Source organism: Microtus pennsylvanicus, chromosome 2 (assembly GCF_037038515.1).
Source record: "Microtus pennsylvanicus isolate mMicPen1 chromosome 2, mMicPen1.hap1, whole genome shotgun sequence".
Lineage (NCBI taxonomy): Eukaryota > Metazoa > Chordata > Mammalia > Rodentia > Cricetidae > Microtus > Microtus pennsylvanicus.
In genome coordinates this window covers 10,695,125-10,713,459 of record NC_134580.1, presented here as the reverse complement: position 1 = coordinate 10,713,459, position 18,335 = coordinate 10,695,125, and the positions used below count along the sequence as shown (strand labels likewise).

Sequence of the window (18,335 nt, the reverse complement as noted above, 5' to 3'; positions counted from 1 at the left end):
CACACCTGACTGAGCAGAGGCAGCTCAGAGCAGTTCCTTACCCCTCTCTGCTAAGAGCTTTTGTGCTTCTTCAAGGGATAACATGGTAAGTCAGAGGCACTGGGCCCAAGCAGTATCTGCCCTGGTGGCCTCTGGTTTCACAGGCCTACTATCTTTACTCTCTAAGATGTAAGCAGGCAAGAGCCTCATGCCTGGGCCAGTTCCTGAGCTAGGCCTGGGTGGTGTCCTGGTGGGCAGGGAGGAATCTTGGCAGTGGGGGAGGGGTAAAGCACCATCAGCCAGAAACCACCCTTGGCCCTGGGTGGTTCTGGAAGGACTGACCACCGGTTAGGAAGAGAGGAGAGGACGTGGAAGGATGGAGGGGGGCAGGACTCTGTGCTCTTTTTAGAAGACTACCCAAAAGGACCCACCTGAGCCCACCACAGTGTCCCTGCTGGATTCTTGGCCAGGAGCAAAAATAAGGGGGAAGCAGGGAAGAGAAAGAAAATTGGGCAGCCGAGTACAGCACTGCATGTCTGTAATCTCCACATTTGAGAGGCTGAGGCAGTTGGGTACTGAGTTCAGGGTCAGCTCAGACTGTAGCAAGATTCATCTCAAAGAAATAAGAATAAGAGACGGAGGCAAAGAGAGAGAGATGGGAGGAGAGGAAGCAGAATGGCAGGGTCACAAGGAGAATGAGCAGCTGGGGGAAGGAAGCCTGTGAGCTGGAGGGAGTGGAGGGGAAGGGAGGAGGGGAGAAGGGTTAGTATGCTAGCAGGGACTTTGAAATGTGTGATACTGGAGGAGCCTGGAGGTCAGCACATGCTTTGACATGCTGATAGGTGCCACAGGTAGCCATGTGTCCCTTCGGTCAGAGGTAAGGGAAGGACTCCTATTGGTAGAGTGGGGAACCAGTTTCATAAGTTCCTGAAGACTGCTGGCTTTTTTGTTTGTTTGTTTGTTTTGTTGCTGTTGTTCTGTTTTTTGTTTTTTTTCCAGATAGGTTTTCTTTGTGTAGCCCTGGTTGTCCTGGAACTTGCTCTATTGCTCTATATTGACCAGGCTGGCCTTGAACTCAGAGATCCACCTGCTTTTGCCTCCCTAGTACTGTGATTAAAAGCGTGCACCACCACTGCCCAGCCGAATGCTGGCTCTTGGGGGGGGGGGCTAGAGAGGGGCAGTGGTGGTGCATGCCCTTAATCCCAGCACTCGGGAGGCAGAGGCAGGCGGATCTCTGTGAGTTTGAGGCCAGCCTGGTCTATAAGTGCTAGTTCCAGGACAGGTTCCAAAACTAGAGAAACCCTGTCTCAAAAAACCACACACACACACACACACACACACACACACACACACACACACACACACACACAGAGAGAGAGAGAGAGAGTGAGAGAGAGAGAGAGAGACAGAGACAGAGAGAAAATGAGAAATCTAGAAAGGTCTGGCCTAGGAGTCAAGATCAGCCCTCATGACTGAGTCACAGGGCCATCCCTCAACAGGCTGAAGCTGGGGACAGTTCCTGTGAGCCTCACCCCTACGGGAGCTGGTGGGCTTTACAATGAAGACTCTAAGAGGAACTGGGTGGTGGGAGTGATAGAGACGGGAAGAAACCGGGCACACATTCAGTGCTATGTCAGGGGCTCACATAGTCAGCCCACAGTGGAGACCAGGAGAGAAGCGTCAACACAATCCGTGGGCACCACTTGAAGCTTACAGAGACATTCACTTGGACTCAAGGCTTTTCTGAGGGGCAGGATGGCAGGTTAGATAGTCTCATATAGCCCAAGCTAGCCTCAAACTCACTAAGTAGCTGAGGCTGACCTTCTTCAGTACCTAATTCTGCCTCACCTTCCAAGTGCTGGGATGACAGGCACGCCTTACTGATCCAGAACGTTCTTACTAGTTGCAGTAGAGAAAAATAACTTTACATTAGGGAACCGCAATCAAGCCATCACCGTTACCACCACCAATGGGACAGCTAGAGAAGACATGCCTCCTGATGTGTAAGCTGAGGCCATGGCTTTGCCTGTGCAGCAGGAGGAAACAGGCGCTCCACCACACAGGGAAGGAGTAAAACCAGAGGCTTCGAAAATGTCAGTCAGGAAGACAAAGACCCATGAAGGAACGTTTGAAATTAAAGTGGGTGAAAAAGACATGCCAACGGAACAGTGTGTCACTTAGAATTTAGGGGACAGAATCTGAATAGTAGTGTTCCATCTATTAATTTTCTGGTGTTCCATGGGTACTATGGTTATATAAAAGTAGCCTCATTACAAAATTTTCTTAAGTTATTATTTTATTTTATTTTATTTTATTTTTTATTTATTTATTTTTTTTTGGTTTTTCGAGACAGGGTTTCTCTGTGGTTTTGGAGCCTGTCCTGGAACTAGCTCTTGTAGACCAGGCTGGTCTCGAACTCACAGAGATCCGCCTGCCTCTGCCTCCCGAGTGCTGGGATTAAAGGCGTGCGCCACCACCGCCCGGCCCCAAGTTATTATTTTATGTGTATGGGTATTTTGCTTGTATGTGTGTCTGCACCATTTGTGTGTAGTGCCTACAGAGGCCAGGAGAGGGCATCAGATTTCCTGGGACTAGAGTTAAGAGATGTGAGCCAATGTGGGTTCTGGGAATCAAATGTGGGTTTCCTGAAAGAGCAGCAAGTTCTCTTAACTGCTGAGCTATCACTCTAGCCCCAGAATACCCTTTTAAAAGTGGTCAGAGGTAAGAGGATAACTATCTGCACTTACTCCCAGATGGTTCAAAACGGAAACCCCCCAAAAATAGTGTGCACATTTATGTATATAAATGTATATATGTATGTGAAAATACATACTTGCACACAGGAAGCCTCTCTCTCTCTCTCTCTCTCTCTCTCACACACACACACACAAACACACACACACACACACACACTCAGATAACAAAGCAAATAGTGAAATGTGAACTCTAGGGATACAGGAAGAGTGCAACTCAGGATCAGGTCACAGTAGAAGGAAATGCACAGCTCCTGTGATGCCCACCCTTCCGCCCCCGCCACTCCCAGGGCCTTACCAAGCTGCTGCTGGCCTTCCCTGCATGGGCTTCCATCTGTTGCCAGTATTTCTTGGATTCCTGAACGATGTCTTCGTGGGTCATGCCTGTGGAGGGTGGAAGAAAACATGGGCCTTGGCAAAGGATGAGACACAGCACACTTGGGATGCTGGGATGAGGTCCAAGCAGGAGTCCCACCCAGCCAGTCCCGGCCACAGAAAACTCAGGATCGCAGGAAAAAACTCATCTTCTCTGGACCTGTTTGTTCTGTATCATAGGAAGAAAGCTTCCTGACTCCCAAGCCAGCATCCCGTTCGTAGATCCAGCTGCTCGGCTCTTCCCAAAGTCCTTTCTCACTGGGGAGCTCAGGCAGAATCCTGCTTGGCAGCCTCAAGGCCACTGTCTTTGGGGCTCACCAAGGTACATGGCTCTTCACTGCCAGTCCCAAAGGGCAATGTCCCAGCATGATGGCCCCAAAGTACCAATCCGCTCCTACTGTCCTGAATCTTGCCCTCCCTGCAGCTCCTTGGCTCCTAGTGCCTTCCTACAAGCGGCTGTCTAATCATTTTGTGGCTGTGGCTCTGCTGCAGCCACTCTGTTCACTGCTTACCCAGGTCACATACCACGCTTGATGTCAGATTTTTGCTGGTAACCCTCAAATGCAAATTGACAGCCCACATCTCCCTTTGGATTTACAGCCTGCCACCTCTGGCTGCCCACTCAACATCACTCCTTGAGGTCCAAGAGACAGTTTGGGACCCACATCCCACACAGATCCCTGATATTAGCCCCCCAAGCATGCTCCTGTACACCCCTCTTCTCAGAATATGGAAGGCACCATGACTTCAGCACTGACCTTGATAGAACTTTCCGTTTGATACTTCACATCTAGTCCGTCAACAAATCTTGCTGGCTCCATCTCAAAGTCTACCCAGAACCTGACCACTTCTCTCACCTCTGCTACCACCACCTGGTATGAGCTACATCCTCCCTGGGGTCTCCACTCATGTCCTAGTTCCTCCATTCTCCACCAAGCAGCTAGCATGGCCTGGAAACTGCCGATCAGATTCCGGAACTCCATTTCACCTAAAACCCCTCCTGGCATTGCATAGCAGATTTAGAGTAATGCCACCTGCAGTCATGTGTTATATCAACGATGGGCTTTTGTTCTGAGATGCTCAGAATTCTGAGATGCTGTAAACAGGACGAGGCTGCCCCAGCATCACAGGGCAGGCTTTTAAAAGCAACCGTCTTACTACATTTATTTAGTTTGTGTTCATGTGGTGCAGGAGGGTGTGTGGGCATCAGAGGACAACTTGCAGGAGTTGGTTTTCTTTTAATGTGGGTCTGGGGATTTCACTCAGGTCATACTGAGTGGCATGCACCTTTATCTTGTGAGTCATCTCTTGGATACATAGTCAGCATTTTAATTTGTTTCTTAATACACTCCAACAATAAAGATATAGTATAGCAGATCCAAGAATGAGCAACAGTGCTGTTCATTCACTATAATTCATTGCAGTTCAGCTCCATCATAATATTGTGAGACCACTGTCCTTTGGCCCGCCATTGACTAAAACATCAATGCAGTATGTGACTATATTTCTATTTATGACCAAGAGACTCTCAGACACTGGGACCCCTGATGACCTTGAGCCTCCACTCTCCTCAAGCCCTTGCTGCTTGGAGCAGTCCTTGTCCTTCCCTAGACAGGCCAGTTCTCATCGCCTTAGGAATGCTTTCCTCCCTCCCTCTCCCATTGCTGCCTCCACAACCAGCGATGCACAACTGAAGTCAAAACACCATTGACTCAGCCAGGCACTATAATCTCAGCACTTGAGAAATAGAGGCAGGTGTGATCTCTGTGTGCAAGGCCAGCCTTGAGTTCCAGCACAGCCAGGATTACACAGAGAAACCTTTTCCCAATAAAACAAAAATCAAAACAACAAAAAACCAAACTCAAAAAAAAAAAAAAACACACACACTTGACTCTAAGACATAGCATCTACACTGTTTGTCATATATACAAATAAACATATATATATGTTCCTGGCACCAAAAAACGCTTATAAAATAATAACAGGCGGTAGAGAAGACTATCATCCTAGGTCAGATGGAACCTAGGATTTAAATTATTTATTTTTATTTGCATTGGTGTTTTGCCTGCATGTATGTCTGTGTGAAAGTATCAGATCCCTTGGAACTGGAGTTACAGACAGCTATGAGCTGCCACATGGGTGCTGGGAATTAAACCCAGTTTCTCTGGAAGATCAGCCAGTGCTCTTAACCACTGAGTCATCTCTCCAGTCCCTGAACCTAGGATTTAGTTTACTTGCTCCATGTAAGTCCTCAAAAGTGAGGGTCTTCGTTAGTTCATGGCTGGATACCCTGACAGAGAGGGTGCTCAGAAGAGCAGTTAGATGGACGGGATGTGTGAATATCTGAGAATCCACTTGCTGGACCAACAGAAGGAGGCACGGGGAGAAATGTTATTGGTCATTACCCAGGCAGCAGGTGGAGTTGCTAGAGCAGGTTAGGCTTTAGAGTCTGAGTCTACCAGGCGCTGAGCCTCACTCATTCTTGCTTTCCCATCTATATCTTGGCAAGGTCTAGACAGGGTGAGACCCCACAGCTCCCTGTGAGCAGAATTCTGTCTCTTCTGTGATGTCCAGGGTTCCTAGCTCCTCCAGGAAGCTCTCAGGAGCCTCCTGCTTCTGAACTCACCTTAGGTTCTCTACGTTGGCATCAGGCCCTAGCCTGTTCACTCCCAGCTAATTCCAAGCCTACCTCACCTGCTCTGCCTGTCCCTCACCTGAGTACTGCTGCAGCAGCCAGACCTTGAGCTCAATGAAACTATGGGCGAAGTGGCAGCTGTCCTCGCGCAGGCAACCATAGCGCACCTCATGGCGGCACACGTCAAACTGGAAGTGCTCTTGGAACTGACGGATCTTGGAGTACTTGAGAGAGGTGGAACGGACGATGTGCACCAGGCACCTGGCGGGCATATGGGACGTGCATGATGCTGACTATGGTCCCCACCACCCTCTGCCCTCCACCTACCTTTCCAGTGCCAAGCAAATCTGAGGAGAGAGCCTTCTCAGAGCCTGCTCCTGGGCACCTCCTGCCCTCGTAGCCCATCTCAGAATGTGGATGGCACAGGAGGTAAAGGGATCCTACACTCAAGACTTTAGTGCCAGCTCTGTTTTACTTGCGCCCCATCACAGACCTCTGGGGCCAGCTCAGCTTGCAACTGTCTACTGACAGAGGTGTCAGACCCCCCCTATTGACAGGTTGGGAGAAGGCAGAGCCCATGAATAGAAGGCACTGCCCCAGAGCTGGTCTTATCCCCAGGAGGATGATGGTGAGGCACTTCCTCTGGGTGGGGAAACTCAGTGGCCTTCAATGAACCCAACAAGATGGAAACAGCATTACTCTCAGGGAAGAGGAAACACAAGGCTGCAGGAGCTGCTGCTCCAAGCTACAAGCAACCCTGGCCAGGCTGGGCTATAACCCCAGGACTGCATAACTCCAGGGCCTGACTCCATCCCTAATGGTGGAGCAGAACAGAGAACCAGAAAGAGCAAAGGCAATGGAGTCCTCCTGACCCAGCTCCTCCCATCCCGTTTGACACTGAAACCATGACAACTGAAGGTGCTGGTTGGCCACATTTGTCGGCTGACCTAGCTCTTCCCAAGCCTCAGCTTTTTTTTCTGTACAAGGGGCGCAGGAACCCCTCCCCAAAGGGCTGTGGAGACCATTCAATACCCAAGACAACAAGACAATGATTGGACAGTAAGTGTTCAACAAATGTGGTTCCTATCCTTTACGGGTGGACATGTCACCATTCTGTCCTTTTTGGCCGAGGCCTTTCCTTATCTGTCAAGGAACCGCCCCACCCCTGTCTGGCCGGTGGCCCAGCTGCAGGACTCACTTGTTGTTGTAAAAGCTGTGCTTGGCAGCCAGGTTGGAGCACACAGATGGACAGTCCTTGGTGCCTTTGCTGATGATCCGGGGCTTACTGTCGAAGCAGATCTGTCCGGGGAGGGCATGGGCTGGGACCTTCACAAGGCCACTTGGGGGGGGATGGGTTAGAACTCCACAGTGGCCATCTAGGCAAGGACAACCGGTTCCTGTAAGCCCTGCCCTAGGTAGGGGGAGTGTGGAAGAGAACCCAGGCTCTGCGAACCGAACCTCAGGTCTCCTCATCACACAACTCCAGTGCCTGGGACAGGAGTCACCCCATGGCCTGGGCCTCAGTTTTCTCAACTGTAAGCTGTGAATGATTAACCTGCTTTGTCCCATTGGTTCACTGTGCAGGCCACAGAACGGTAGAAAAGAGTTCAGTAGCTCCTGTCTTATGGCCGTGGGCTACGATCCCCAAGCCAACTTTTCCCTAAAGAAAGACAGCACAAGTTTATCTGCTTCAAAGGTCAGCAGATTGGGGTGGGCAGGGCCCCACAAACCCCTCCACCCAGGCCCTTACTCCTCAGAGATGAAAACAACACTGTCTCCACTTTTAACGAGCTACAGAGCCAAGACTAGGAAAAGTTGGTGGTCATGATGGTGCACACCTTTAATCCCAGTGCTCAGAAGTAGAGACAGGTGGGTCTCTGTGAGTTCAATACTAACCTGGTCTACATAGCAAATTTCAGGCCAGCCAGGGACAAATAGGGAGTCTTTGTTTCAATATCCCCTCAAAACAAACAAACAAGCAAACCCCTAACATTTGGAAAGCTCAGTGGAGCTACTAGGATCACAGCTGGCCTGGGAGAAAATGAGAAATTTGGGAAGGATGGCAAGCTGGGTCACTGACAGGAAGCAGAGCAGGCACGGCCAGCCTGGAACACAGGTGGAGGGCAGAGGGAGAAGCCGAAAGGCAGGCCAAGGACACCTTGCTCTAGACAGCTAAGGTAGGCTAAATTCACTATACCCGTTTGGGGACAACACTGGACAAGCTTCTAGGTCTACCTGGCCCCAGGAGGTGTGGGGACTCGTCCTGGGATCTGGGCCTAGGTGCTGGGGCTTGGAGCACAAGTTGACTTGGCCATATGGCCCTCAGGCTCCACCTCACCTCAAACCCCAGCATCGCCGGTAAATGAGAACAGTATCTGTGTGCTGGAGCTACCCAGGAAGAACAGATGGGGTCATTACTGTTTTCTTCCTGGCCTTGGTTTTCACCTTTGTAGAATGAGAAGCCAGACAGGATCTGGGTTCTAATAGGATCCCCAGGCCTAACTTTCCGACAGTCTCTGGCTCTAGTGATTTTAGAGCCATGCCTCACCACACCCACAGGCTCCAGGGCCAACAGCTCCTACAATGACCAATTGACCAGAGGCACAGCCCAGCCTTCAGCGTGCCTGGGACTACTGGGGACTGGTGAAATGGTTGGGCAGGCGGGTACCTCACAGAGGAAGGTGAAGATGCCCTGGTGCTCCTTGAGGAGCTTGGCAATGGTGAGGCTGCCTCGCTTGACACCCCCTAGAGGGTCGAAGAGCAGGTCACGGTTGAGGGTGCCCTTCCGCTCCTCTGTCCACACGTCAATCTCCTCCTGATGGTAGGCGAAGGTGCAGTTATCCCCATACTTACAGTCTTGCTTGTTAATCATGTCTGCAAAGAGACAAGAGGACACATGTTCTGCCAGGTGGGGGAGGCAGCCCACAGCACCTGGGATTCACTGTGGGCAGCAGGACTCGGAACCACCAAGTCAGAGCACTGGTGGGTGCTGACCTCCCAGGAGAATGCTTTCCCCAATACCAGGTCCCAGTACCTCTGTGCTTAGCGCCTCCACACACCCCCACTGTGTCTGTGCAGGTAAAGCAAGACAAAGTGTGCCAAGGGATTTGTAGAATACGCACATCTCCATAAAGAGGAGGGGTTTTAGGATTATTCGCCAGGGAAGTGACTAACTACGTGACTAGGGTCAGGAACACGGGCCACAGGTCTTGAAGGAGTGGGATACATCCTCAGCTGCAGAGGGAGAGGGAAGTGGTATGGCTTCCAAGACCTGGGCCATCAGGCTTGAGGGGCAGAGCATGTGCCACGGGGTGGGGAATGTGGATGTGGGCATGCACTGGCCTTCATCCCAGCCATGGGCAGGGCTTCAGGGACGGAATGGTCTAGGAGGCCTGTGTGTGCAGCTGCAATGAGCAGGGTGACGGCACAAGGCCAGAGCCGTGGTGGACGCTCAAAACTTCCGTTTCTTTCCTACAGTTATCCTGATATCTGGTGTTGAGAGCAGAAGGTTTAGTTTGTTTGAGACAGGGTTTCTCTGCAGCTTAGGAGCCTATTCTGGAATTCGCTCTGTAGACCAGGCTGGCCTCGAACTCACAGAGATCCACCTGCCTCTGCCTCCCAAGTACTGGGATTAAAGGCATATACCACCACACACCGGCAGAGAGCAGAAGGGTTTTATGCAGATGTCTGGTGTTGAGGTCAAAAGTGCTGCAGTACAGATGTGCTTAATCTCATGGCTGTTCAGAGAAACCGATAAAAAAACAAATAAGAAGCCGGGCGGTGGTGGCGCACGCCTTTAATCCCAGCACTCGGGAGGCAGAGGCAGGCGGATCTCTGTGAGTTCGAGACCAGCCTGGTCTACAAGAGCTAGTTCCAGGACAGGCTCCAAAGCCACAGAGAAACCCTGTCTCGAAAAACCAAAAAAAAAAAAAAAAAGAAACCAAATAAGGTCTATTCATTGCTGACCCAGTTTCTAGGAGCTGGAAGTGAGGACAAGGAAAATAGTGTGATCAGTAAAAAACTGATAGTTGCAAGCCTTTCCTGTGTTTTCTATGGACTCTTCCCATCCCTTTGGGAATACTGTGGAGTAAGAACCTGGCTGTCTCTGGGCTGTGGGAATCTCACATGGGATGGTATAGGCTGTCACATATCTCCAGCTCCACAGGACATCCTGAGTGATCTCTGCCTTTGGACAAGGCCAAGAGAGGAGAGGCTGACTCTCAGGTGGGCCCCTGGCTTTATCTGAGCTCCCTCATCTTCTCCTGTGGCCATTCTGCTATAACCTGGGAGGAGCTAGACCTGGCTGGCACCAGCCCCACTATGGTCCACTCACCTTTGCACAGGTAGTAGGAGCCTACAAAACTGGTTTTGGTGGGCCGGGGCCGGATGCGCTTCCAGATCTGGTCCTCTGAGCTCCGAAGTCGGCCGAGAAGGACGTCCCTTTTGCACTTGTGTTCAAGGCCCTCACGGTAGGTGTAGTCACCAGCCCTGGGGCCTGTGGACAGGGTACACAGGGATGCAACTCCAGGACAACCCGATACCCTTATCTGGGTCGCTGTAGCTCCCACTGTGTCTCCCCTGGCCATGTTCTTGCTGGGAAGAGAGAGGACTTGGGAAGCCCTCCAAGGAACCCACCACATGACTGCCCCAACAGGTCTGGGCCTAATGAGTCTACTCTTGATTCGTGAAGGCAGTATTTGGCGGAGGGCGGGTCCTAATCAGGGCCCACCCCTTCCTTTCCTTCAGGGGAAGGCCTTGTTTTCCTCCATGAATCTCCCACTGATAGACAGGTACTTTTGGTCCTGGCTTCCACATTCCTGAGATTCCCAGCATCTCCAGGGCAGAGGGGTGCTGCTGCATATGCGAGATTACCTGTTTTGGGGTAGCATAGCTGACAGGCCTGCTTGAACTCATGGGTGGCAGCCAGAGGGTTCTTGATGAGCAAGGCGGTGTTGGGCATGGAGGGCTCCGGCTACAATGGGAGGATGTTGGCCATCTTGGGCCCTGAGTGGTACCTGGACCACCAGGGCCAGCCAATGCAATGGATATAGGTATGTTTTTGACCCCCTCCTCCAATCTGTCCTACCCAGTATCAGAACTGCGGCCTAGGACCCTCTTCCACATCTTCCCAGGCCTTGTATTTGTGGTACAAGGGGATTCTTGTACCACAAACATCAGGGCCTGCTTCTGAGGCCTCTGGGCTAAGGCAGGACAATGAGTAGAAGCCAGCTTAGCCCCAGAATACTTCCTTGAATTAAAGGTCAACTTGAAGGTAGAGAAATGCCAGTAGACTTGTTTAAGGGCTTTACCCATGCTGTCCCTGCAGGGTCCCAGAAATCAAGACAGGAAAAGTAGACCCAAGGAAAGCCAGTGATTGTTCTAGGGCCACTCAGCTAGCATCTAAGCCAAAGTTAACATACACGCTGCTCATTCGTGGTTTATTTGAATCCAGAGCAGGCTGAGCCCAGAGATGAGAGACTTGATACTACTAGGGCCATCACTTATGGCTGCTCAGCCTCCCCCTCACACAAGAGGGTAAGGATGCCCAATGTGTGCTCTCCGCATAAGGCATGGAGGAAGGGCCAGGAGATCACTTGGGGCTGGTCTATTCTGAGGGTGTCCCTCTTGGAGAATGCAGCATCTCACCAATGCAGAGGGCTCACCTTACCCCCAATCTGGGGCTCATAACCCCAGGATGAGTAAGAAGCCTGGTCTGGGATCCCTACTCAAGTTACTCACTGAGGGGGCTGGCTTCTGAGTACTGCTTGGAGGACGGTGGTCCTGTGAGCTGGTCTCTTCTAGGAAAAAAGACATGGGAGTCATGCGCCCTAGCACTGAGGACATGAGGGGCCTTTCTGGGCTGCCCCGTACATTTATTTCTACCTCAGAGAAGCTTCATGGGCCCACCCTCCTATTTTCATGGTCACAGCCCTGGAGCAAAGAGGCTCCAACATGTCCACCCTTGTTTATGCCTTCTGAGGCTTCCTGCTGCCCATGAGAGAAAGTCCAGACTTGTAGCTTGGCTCACAGTGAGACCATGGCTCAGCCACATTTCCCCCAGGACCCCTGCTCTGGCCCTCAGCCATCCCTGATCCTCCACCATACAGACCCTATGCCTCCAAGCCATTAGGTCCCTCCAGAAGGAATCCCTGGCTCCTCTCTACCCTGCCATCCCATGAGTCCCTCAGTCTTGAGCGCCCTAGACGATCTCTGACCTCTAAAAGCCATCCCTATAAAGGCCTGCTCAATTTCCTATGTCTATGGCTCCCAGCCCAGAGAAGAGTCAAGGGAGCTCAGAACCTTGCATCAGAATCATGTCCATGGGACCTGAGTCTGGAGGTTCAGGGCTCAGGAGGCCTGGGGAGAGCAGCAGATGGGGTCACTAACACAGCTCTACTGTTTGGTCTAGAACGAAGACACCCAGTCTGAGACTCAGGTTCCAACAGCACTGAGCGCAGGAGAGATAAGACAGTGTGGACTGCTCTGGACTGTGATGGGGATGAGGGCATGTGCTTTGGAGGCACAGAGCTGCAGAGATCAGAGACACGGAAGCACTGTCAAGGGAGTAGAGCGAGAGAGTGTACCCACCAAGGCCTCACCTATGAAGGAGTCAGGCTTGTCCAGGGAGCCTCGGGCTGAGCCAAAGCTGTCAAGGGCATCTAGCTGAGCCTCAGAGTATGGTAATAGATCCAGGGGGTCCAGCGTGGGCCCTGGAGAGTCAAGGGCATCCAGCACAGAAGCAGCCAGCTTCCTGGAGGGGTCCATGACAAGGCCAAAGGAGGCAGGAGGCAGTGGGCTGGACACGGGGATAGAGCCACCCACTACAGGTGGCAACAGTGGGGTCCCACCAGGAAACACAGGGATCAGCTGAGGCAACTCACTAGGCACACCACTGCCAGGCAGGCCACCCTGGACCAGAGACTGCAAAGTGGGGACAGAGTCAGGGGTCAGAAGAGAACATGACCATCCAACCTGTGGGGTGGGGCATTCTAGGAACTAGCTATTCCTCCATAGCCGGCCTTAAATGCTCAAGAAGAGGCCCTGGCTCTCTGCTCAGTCCTCCTGGGGTCTGCTCTGAAGACTCCAGCAAGACCCTCTATCCTCCCAACTGTGAAGCTGGGGCCTTTTCTTGCCTCTTCGTGAGCGACGGGCTTAGAGGCACGGAACAAGTCAGCAACATGGCTCACCAGAGAGTCCAGGAGGGTGTCCAGCTCCGGACCAAACACATCCGCATCTGAGAAGTCGTCGAGGCCCTCAGTGCTGGGGAGTGTCCTGCTGCTGCCGTCCAGGGGGGCCAGTAAGTCCAGAACGTGAGGGAACAGGGGCATCGTGGGAGTGGAGGGGAGCAGGGCCGGGGAGTCCCGTAGGTCCACGTAGCAGTCTGTGGAGGGGGTGGGCTCAGTAGCTGAAAGGGCCCTGTGTGGTGGGGGTGTTGCCTAGTCACTAAGCCAACACCTTCCCTTCTTCCCCAGTTCCACGGGGACCTGCTTTCCCTATTCCCTGCCCCAGGCCCAGAGTTAGTCAAGGAAGGAAGATAGCCTGGAGCTGGTGGGGGGTGAGGGGGAGTCCTCATGGTCCTGACTCCACTCCAGTACCCACAGTGTCCCCCTTCTCTCGGGCCAGCAGTGTCCTCATGGTCCTGATTCCACTCCAATACCCACAGTGTCCCCCTTCTCTCGGGCCACCAGTGTCCTATTTGAGCACTATTAGCTATAACCTGGAATCCCATGAACAGAGCAAAGAAGCAAGGACTCTGAACTGTGGTACTCAACAGGGGCAGGCGTGGGTGAAGGAAAGGACAAGCGGAGGAAGCGTCCCTTCCTGTCCTGCATTAGTGTCCCACTCGACAGAGCTGAGACAGTACCTGTCTCGATGTCATCTATGGATCCCAATCCGTTAGACGTTCCCTGTGGAGAGGAAGGTCAGGTGACAGATGGAGGATGGGATGCCGCAGGGCCCCCATGACTAACCCCACGGCCACCCACTGAGGAACCAACACCTACCACACTTGTAGGCCGGCTTTTCAGTCAGGGCCTGGGCAGGCTTGGGTTAGGAGAGGTGTAGTGGGACTAGCCTAGCAGGTGTACTGCAGGGCGCAGCGGTCCCAGGGAAGGGCTATACCTCTGGGTCTCAGTTTCCTTACCTGAAGTCCTAGCCATATCCTCAGACAAGGGTTTTGGGTTATTTTGTTTTTGTTTTTGAGACAGGGTCTCACTGTGTAGCCCTGGCTGTCCTAAAATTCACTATGTAGACAAGGCTATCCTTGAACTCAGAGATCCACCTGCTGGGATTAAAGGCTGTGACAAGAGTTTTACTGAGCCCCTCACCTCACAGATAGTTTCTCATCAGAAGACAAAGGCGTCCCCCTGCCCAGGCTCAGCCCCCAGCCTCACAGGAAGCTTCCCTCCCTCCAAGGAGAATGTTGTCTGGTGGAAGCCAATCCCCACTGCGTAGATGAAACAGTTCAGAGGACGAGGAGCAACCTGGCCAGGAATCACAAGAGCCACTCCCTAGGCCCCAGGCCTAGTTCAGGAGAATCTGAACTCTGCGGCTGTGTGTGTTGGGGTCACAGTCTGAGAGCATCCTCTGGGCTGGGGAAAGGCTGGAGCTTGCTCTCTGGTTTGGCCAAGTCATGCACCCTATCTGGACTAGTTTCCTCGTTTGTAAAGGACACAGAGCCACACTGTCCGGAACTGTTACGGAGACGGAGCGCAGAGGAGGCCGGCTGCACAAGCAGCTCTCTGTACTCATCACGAGTGTAGCGTGTACTGTCAGGAGGTCGGCTTGAGAAGTTAGCTCTCCAGCCTCCCTTTCTGGGCCCCAGTGAACTCCTCTGCCTGTTTCAGCCACAAGAGACGCAAGTCACTCCTCAACCCTGAACACACCCCCCTTTTCCCTGATCCCTTCACCATCCAGCAGAACCTTGTGTGTCCAGGATGACCCTGTCTCCTTCCTGTTCTGTGGAGAAGGCCCAGACTCTCAGCATTAGCCCCTTCCTAAGGGCAGCAGCAGAAGTCATCCAGCATCCTGCCTCACCTACTGTTTTAGCCAACACTCTGTGAGACGCTCGGCGGCTGCTGCTCTTGGGTCAGTGTAGGGCTGTCTGACTAAGGCCTGCCTTGAGCCTGTCCGGTCTGTCGGTTCTCTGGGACCAGGCATTCTCCCAACCCCACCCCTGAGCCTGTCCTCAGATCACACAGTGAATACGTGCACATCTGTTCCCTGGGTGTTTGTACACCACAGATAAGTTGCTCAGATCAAGGCTGCCGTGCTGATCAGGGAGCTGCTTTTCCCACAGTGCGTACAGACAGGAGTTGAGGGGAAAACAAAGGAGGCCAGGGATGAACACCTTACGGACAGCTGTCATTCTCCCCATCAGTGCTGCCTAGGCCCTGTAGGACAAGAGTGGCCGCCCAGCCCTCCTGTCCTGGCTTTTCTCTCCCTGCCCTTTTGCACAGAACCCCTGCTACTAATAGTCACTTGGCAATAATGGCCTAAGATACCCAAAGGCCTGAGGGAAGGGGCGGAGTGGCCACCTCAGAGATGAGCCCCTGGTGCCCAGTACAATCTACAGGATAGTCATATGTAAGATCTGGCTGCTGTGTTCTCTGTGGGCTTCTCCAGCACGGGAGTCATTTCTCAGGATGGCTCAGAATCTGACCCCCAACATGTGCCCTGAGGAACTATACCAGTGGAGGGAGCCCCTTCCTCTCCTGACTATAGGGCCTCTGCTCAGGCTGCTCTCTCTGGCCTGTGAATCCCATTCCCTCTCTACCAGGCTGAACCGCTTCCCAACAAGGAGCCCACACAGTCTTCCTTCAGCTTCTTTCTCAGCTCTGGCGCCTTGTAGACTCAGATCTACTGTGAGCACAGCCCAGGCCACCCACTTGTAGGCACACAGGTGGAGTGACCAACCGGCCAGAGAAGTGACTCCATGTTGGAGAAGCCCACAGGGCACGCAGCACCAAATCTCTCATGTGACTGTCCTGTAGATCTACAGGACGCCAGGGGCTCAGCCTAGACACCACCTGCTGCTGGCTTCTACGCTCTCAGGTGTTTCTTGTACTGAGGTAGGCCTCGCCTTATCCTCTTCATGGGCAGTTCCATTCTGCTTGGGCTTCTCACAGACCTCCATAACTGTGACCAGTCCTGACCTTTGTGGATGAGGTTCGATGTATTGATAAGGAAATGGGTTGGTGAAAGACACGGTGCTGTCTGGGGCCTTTGTAGTCCACTGCCTGAACTCTTGAAATGGATGGAGAGAGACAGACTGGTATGAAGTTGGGGAAGCATTTGGGGTCCTGGATCATGCCTACCTGATCTGTCACGCCAGTCGGGGTGCCATTACTAAGCAGAGAAAATGTTTCCAATTCCTGCCAGAGATTGGGGAGAGGTGGACAGAGATCAAGAATGTGGAAACAGGCAAAACATCCCACACAGTCAGGACAACACAGAGACCCTGACACCAGCTGTGGGGTCTTCGGTGCCACCCAAGACTCCGTACCTACAGACTGCCGCTGCCACCTGCTCTGGCTCCCAGGGTCACATGGGGCTTTTTCATTTTTTTATTTTTAAATTCCAAGTGTGACCTGGACTGAGGATCTAAACATACACATTCCTATGACATGCCAGGAGCCATCTCGTATTTTCCCGTTTTAGTCCTCCCGTGAGCCTCCTGAGGTGGGCGCAGTATCTGTCTTCCAGATGTGGAAACAGGCAGTAATGTGTCCAAGGTCAGGCCAGAAAAACTTAAGCCATATGTTCTGGGACACGCAGTTTCCAGACACACGGCAGGTGACATATGTGGACACTAACATTCAGACAGGCACCATGAGGAGAACATTTGAGAACACAAAACTGAAGGGCACCAGTGTCAACTTGGGCCATCTCTAGGGTGGTTAAAGTCGTCCAGGGCAGTGGAGAGAGCTGTTTTAACAGCTGGTGTCTAAGGGAAGCTGGGAGCTTTGGCTGTTCTTTCCGCTTCCCCAAGGTCCTGCTACTCATTCCAGGGCTTTCAGCCAACAGGGAGGAAGGTCACCTGCTGTCATCCCCTCTGTCCTTACCAGGCTCTGGCTACCTCACTTGGGATCCCTACAGTGCCTAGTCCCTCTTTCGCACCCCACTTCTTTATGCCCACCCCAGCTCCCACCTACCTGGGGTCTCTTATACGCCTTCCGCACCCGCAGCCCGAGCTTCTGAGCCAGCTCCTGACCCAGCTGAGTGACATTTTCATCCTGCGGAAGGCAGGACATAGGGTTAGGTGGGTTAGGTAGCCCCGGTGCACACAGCTATGCTCCTGCACATCTCTTGTGGCCTTGGGAGGTGACACTGGCTTTCCAAGTCACTGCTGGGAACAGTGGGGGAGGCAAAGGAACACATTTGCTTTCATCTTTTTCCATCTTATCTCTAAGACAGGGACTTGCTATCTTTGCTGGGCTGGCCTTGAATTCCTGGGATTATGGGTACCACCCACTGTGCCAGACTGTAATTTTCATTTTCTTCTTTTTTTTTTTTGTTTTTTGTTTTTTGTTTTTTTTTTTCGAGACAGGGTTTCTCTGTGGCTTTGGAGCCTGTCCTGGAACTAGCTCTGTAGACCAGGCTGGTCTCGATGTAATTTTCATTTTCTAGTGGTGCTAGGAATCGGTCTCTGTGTGGACCTGGCTGTCTGAGGTCTCTTTGTAGACCATGTTGGCCTCCAGCTCACAGAAATCTGCCTGCCTCTGCCTCCTAAATGCTGGGATTAAAGTTTCATTATTAATCTCTTTTTCTTTGTAGAGTTGGGGAAGAAGCCCAGTCTTGCACATCCTAGGCAAGTGCTCTACTATGGGTCACACCCCCAGCCCTTAACTATTTTATTTCTAGAATTCTGCAAGTGACAGTGAGCGCGAGAGCCCCTGGGCTGCGCTCACTCACTCCAGCCTCAGTCTCTCCCCGGGGGAGCCATGCTGCTGCTCTGACTTTTCCCTCCATATCTTTTCTAGAAAGACCGGTAAAGAAGAGGACAGGAGTCCCTGTACAGCCACTAGGCCAGAGACAAAGTTTCCAGGAAGGACATTTTGTGGATTCTATACTGTAGTTACACCTGACAAACGTAAGTGCTAGCCGGGTGGTGACAGCGCACGCTTTTAGCCCCAGCGCTTGGGAGGCAGAGGCAGGTGAATCTCTGTGAGGTCGAGGTTGGTCGAGACTTGGTCTACAGAGTGAGTTCCAGCACAGCCAGGACTACACAAAGAAACCCATCTCGGGGGTGGGGGGAAAAAAAAGAAGTGCTTGGGAGTTTGGGAAGGTAACAGACCTGGATGCCAGGATTGTTTCAGTAAGTCACCAAAGGGCAGTGGGCCTTTTATTTATTTATTTATTTAGTTAGTTCATTCGTTCGTTCGTTTTTTCGAGACCGTGTTTCTCTGTGTAGCTTTGGTGCCTGTCCTGAAACTTGCTCTGTAGACCAGGCTGGCCTCAAACTCACAGAGATCCACCTGCCTCTACCTCCTGAGTGCTGGGATTAAAGGCATATGCCACCACCACCACTGAGCTGGGCAGTGGGCCTTGATGTGTGCCTGTGTGGACACCATATAGTAAATACTTATAAAGTG

At 52.2% G+C, this 18,335-nt stretch overlaps 1 protein-coding gene across 2 annotated transcripts in view; it reads right to left on the bottom strand.

The window, feature by feature from the left end:
* Positions 1-18,335, bottom strand: part of Zc3h7b (zinc finger CCCH-type containing 7B) — a 54,282-nt gene that overhangs the window by 7,660 nt on the left and 28,287 nt on the right. The window contains exons 6-17 of one of the 2 annotated variants that reach the window (XM_075960081.1): positions 16,896-16,976; positions 16,059-16,115; positions 13,607-13,649; positions 12,930-13,123; positions 12,342-12,663; positions 11,482-11,540; positions 10,615-10,714; positions 10,076-10,237; positions 8,411-8,616; positions 6,941-7,041; positions 5,822-6,003; positions 3,031-3,116 (exon numbers count right to left, since the gene is read on the bottom strand). In XM_075960081.1, coding sequence (XP_075816196.1) covers positions 3,031-3,116; positions 5,822-6,003; positions 6,941-7,041; positions 8,411-8,616; positions 10,076-10,237; positions 10,615-10,714; positions 11,482-11,540; positions 12,342-12,663; positions 12,930-13,123; positions 13,607-13,649; positions 16,059-16,115; positions 16,896-16,976 — 1,593 coding nt within the window. The remainder of the gene's footprint in view (positions 1-3,030; positions 3,117-5,821; positions 6,004-6,940; positions 7,042-8,410; positions 8,617-10,075; positions 10,238-10,614; positions 10,715-11,481; positions 11,541-12,341; positions 12,664-12,929; positions 13,124-13,606; positions 13,650-16,058; positions 16,116-16,895; positions 16,977-18,335) is intronic. The other variant, XM_075960082.1, reaches the window with a different exon arrangement.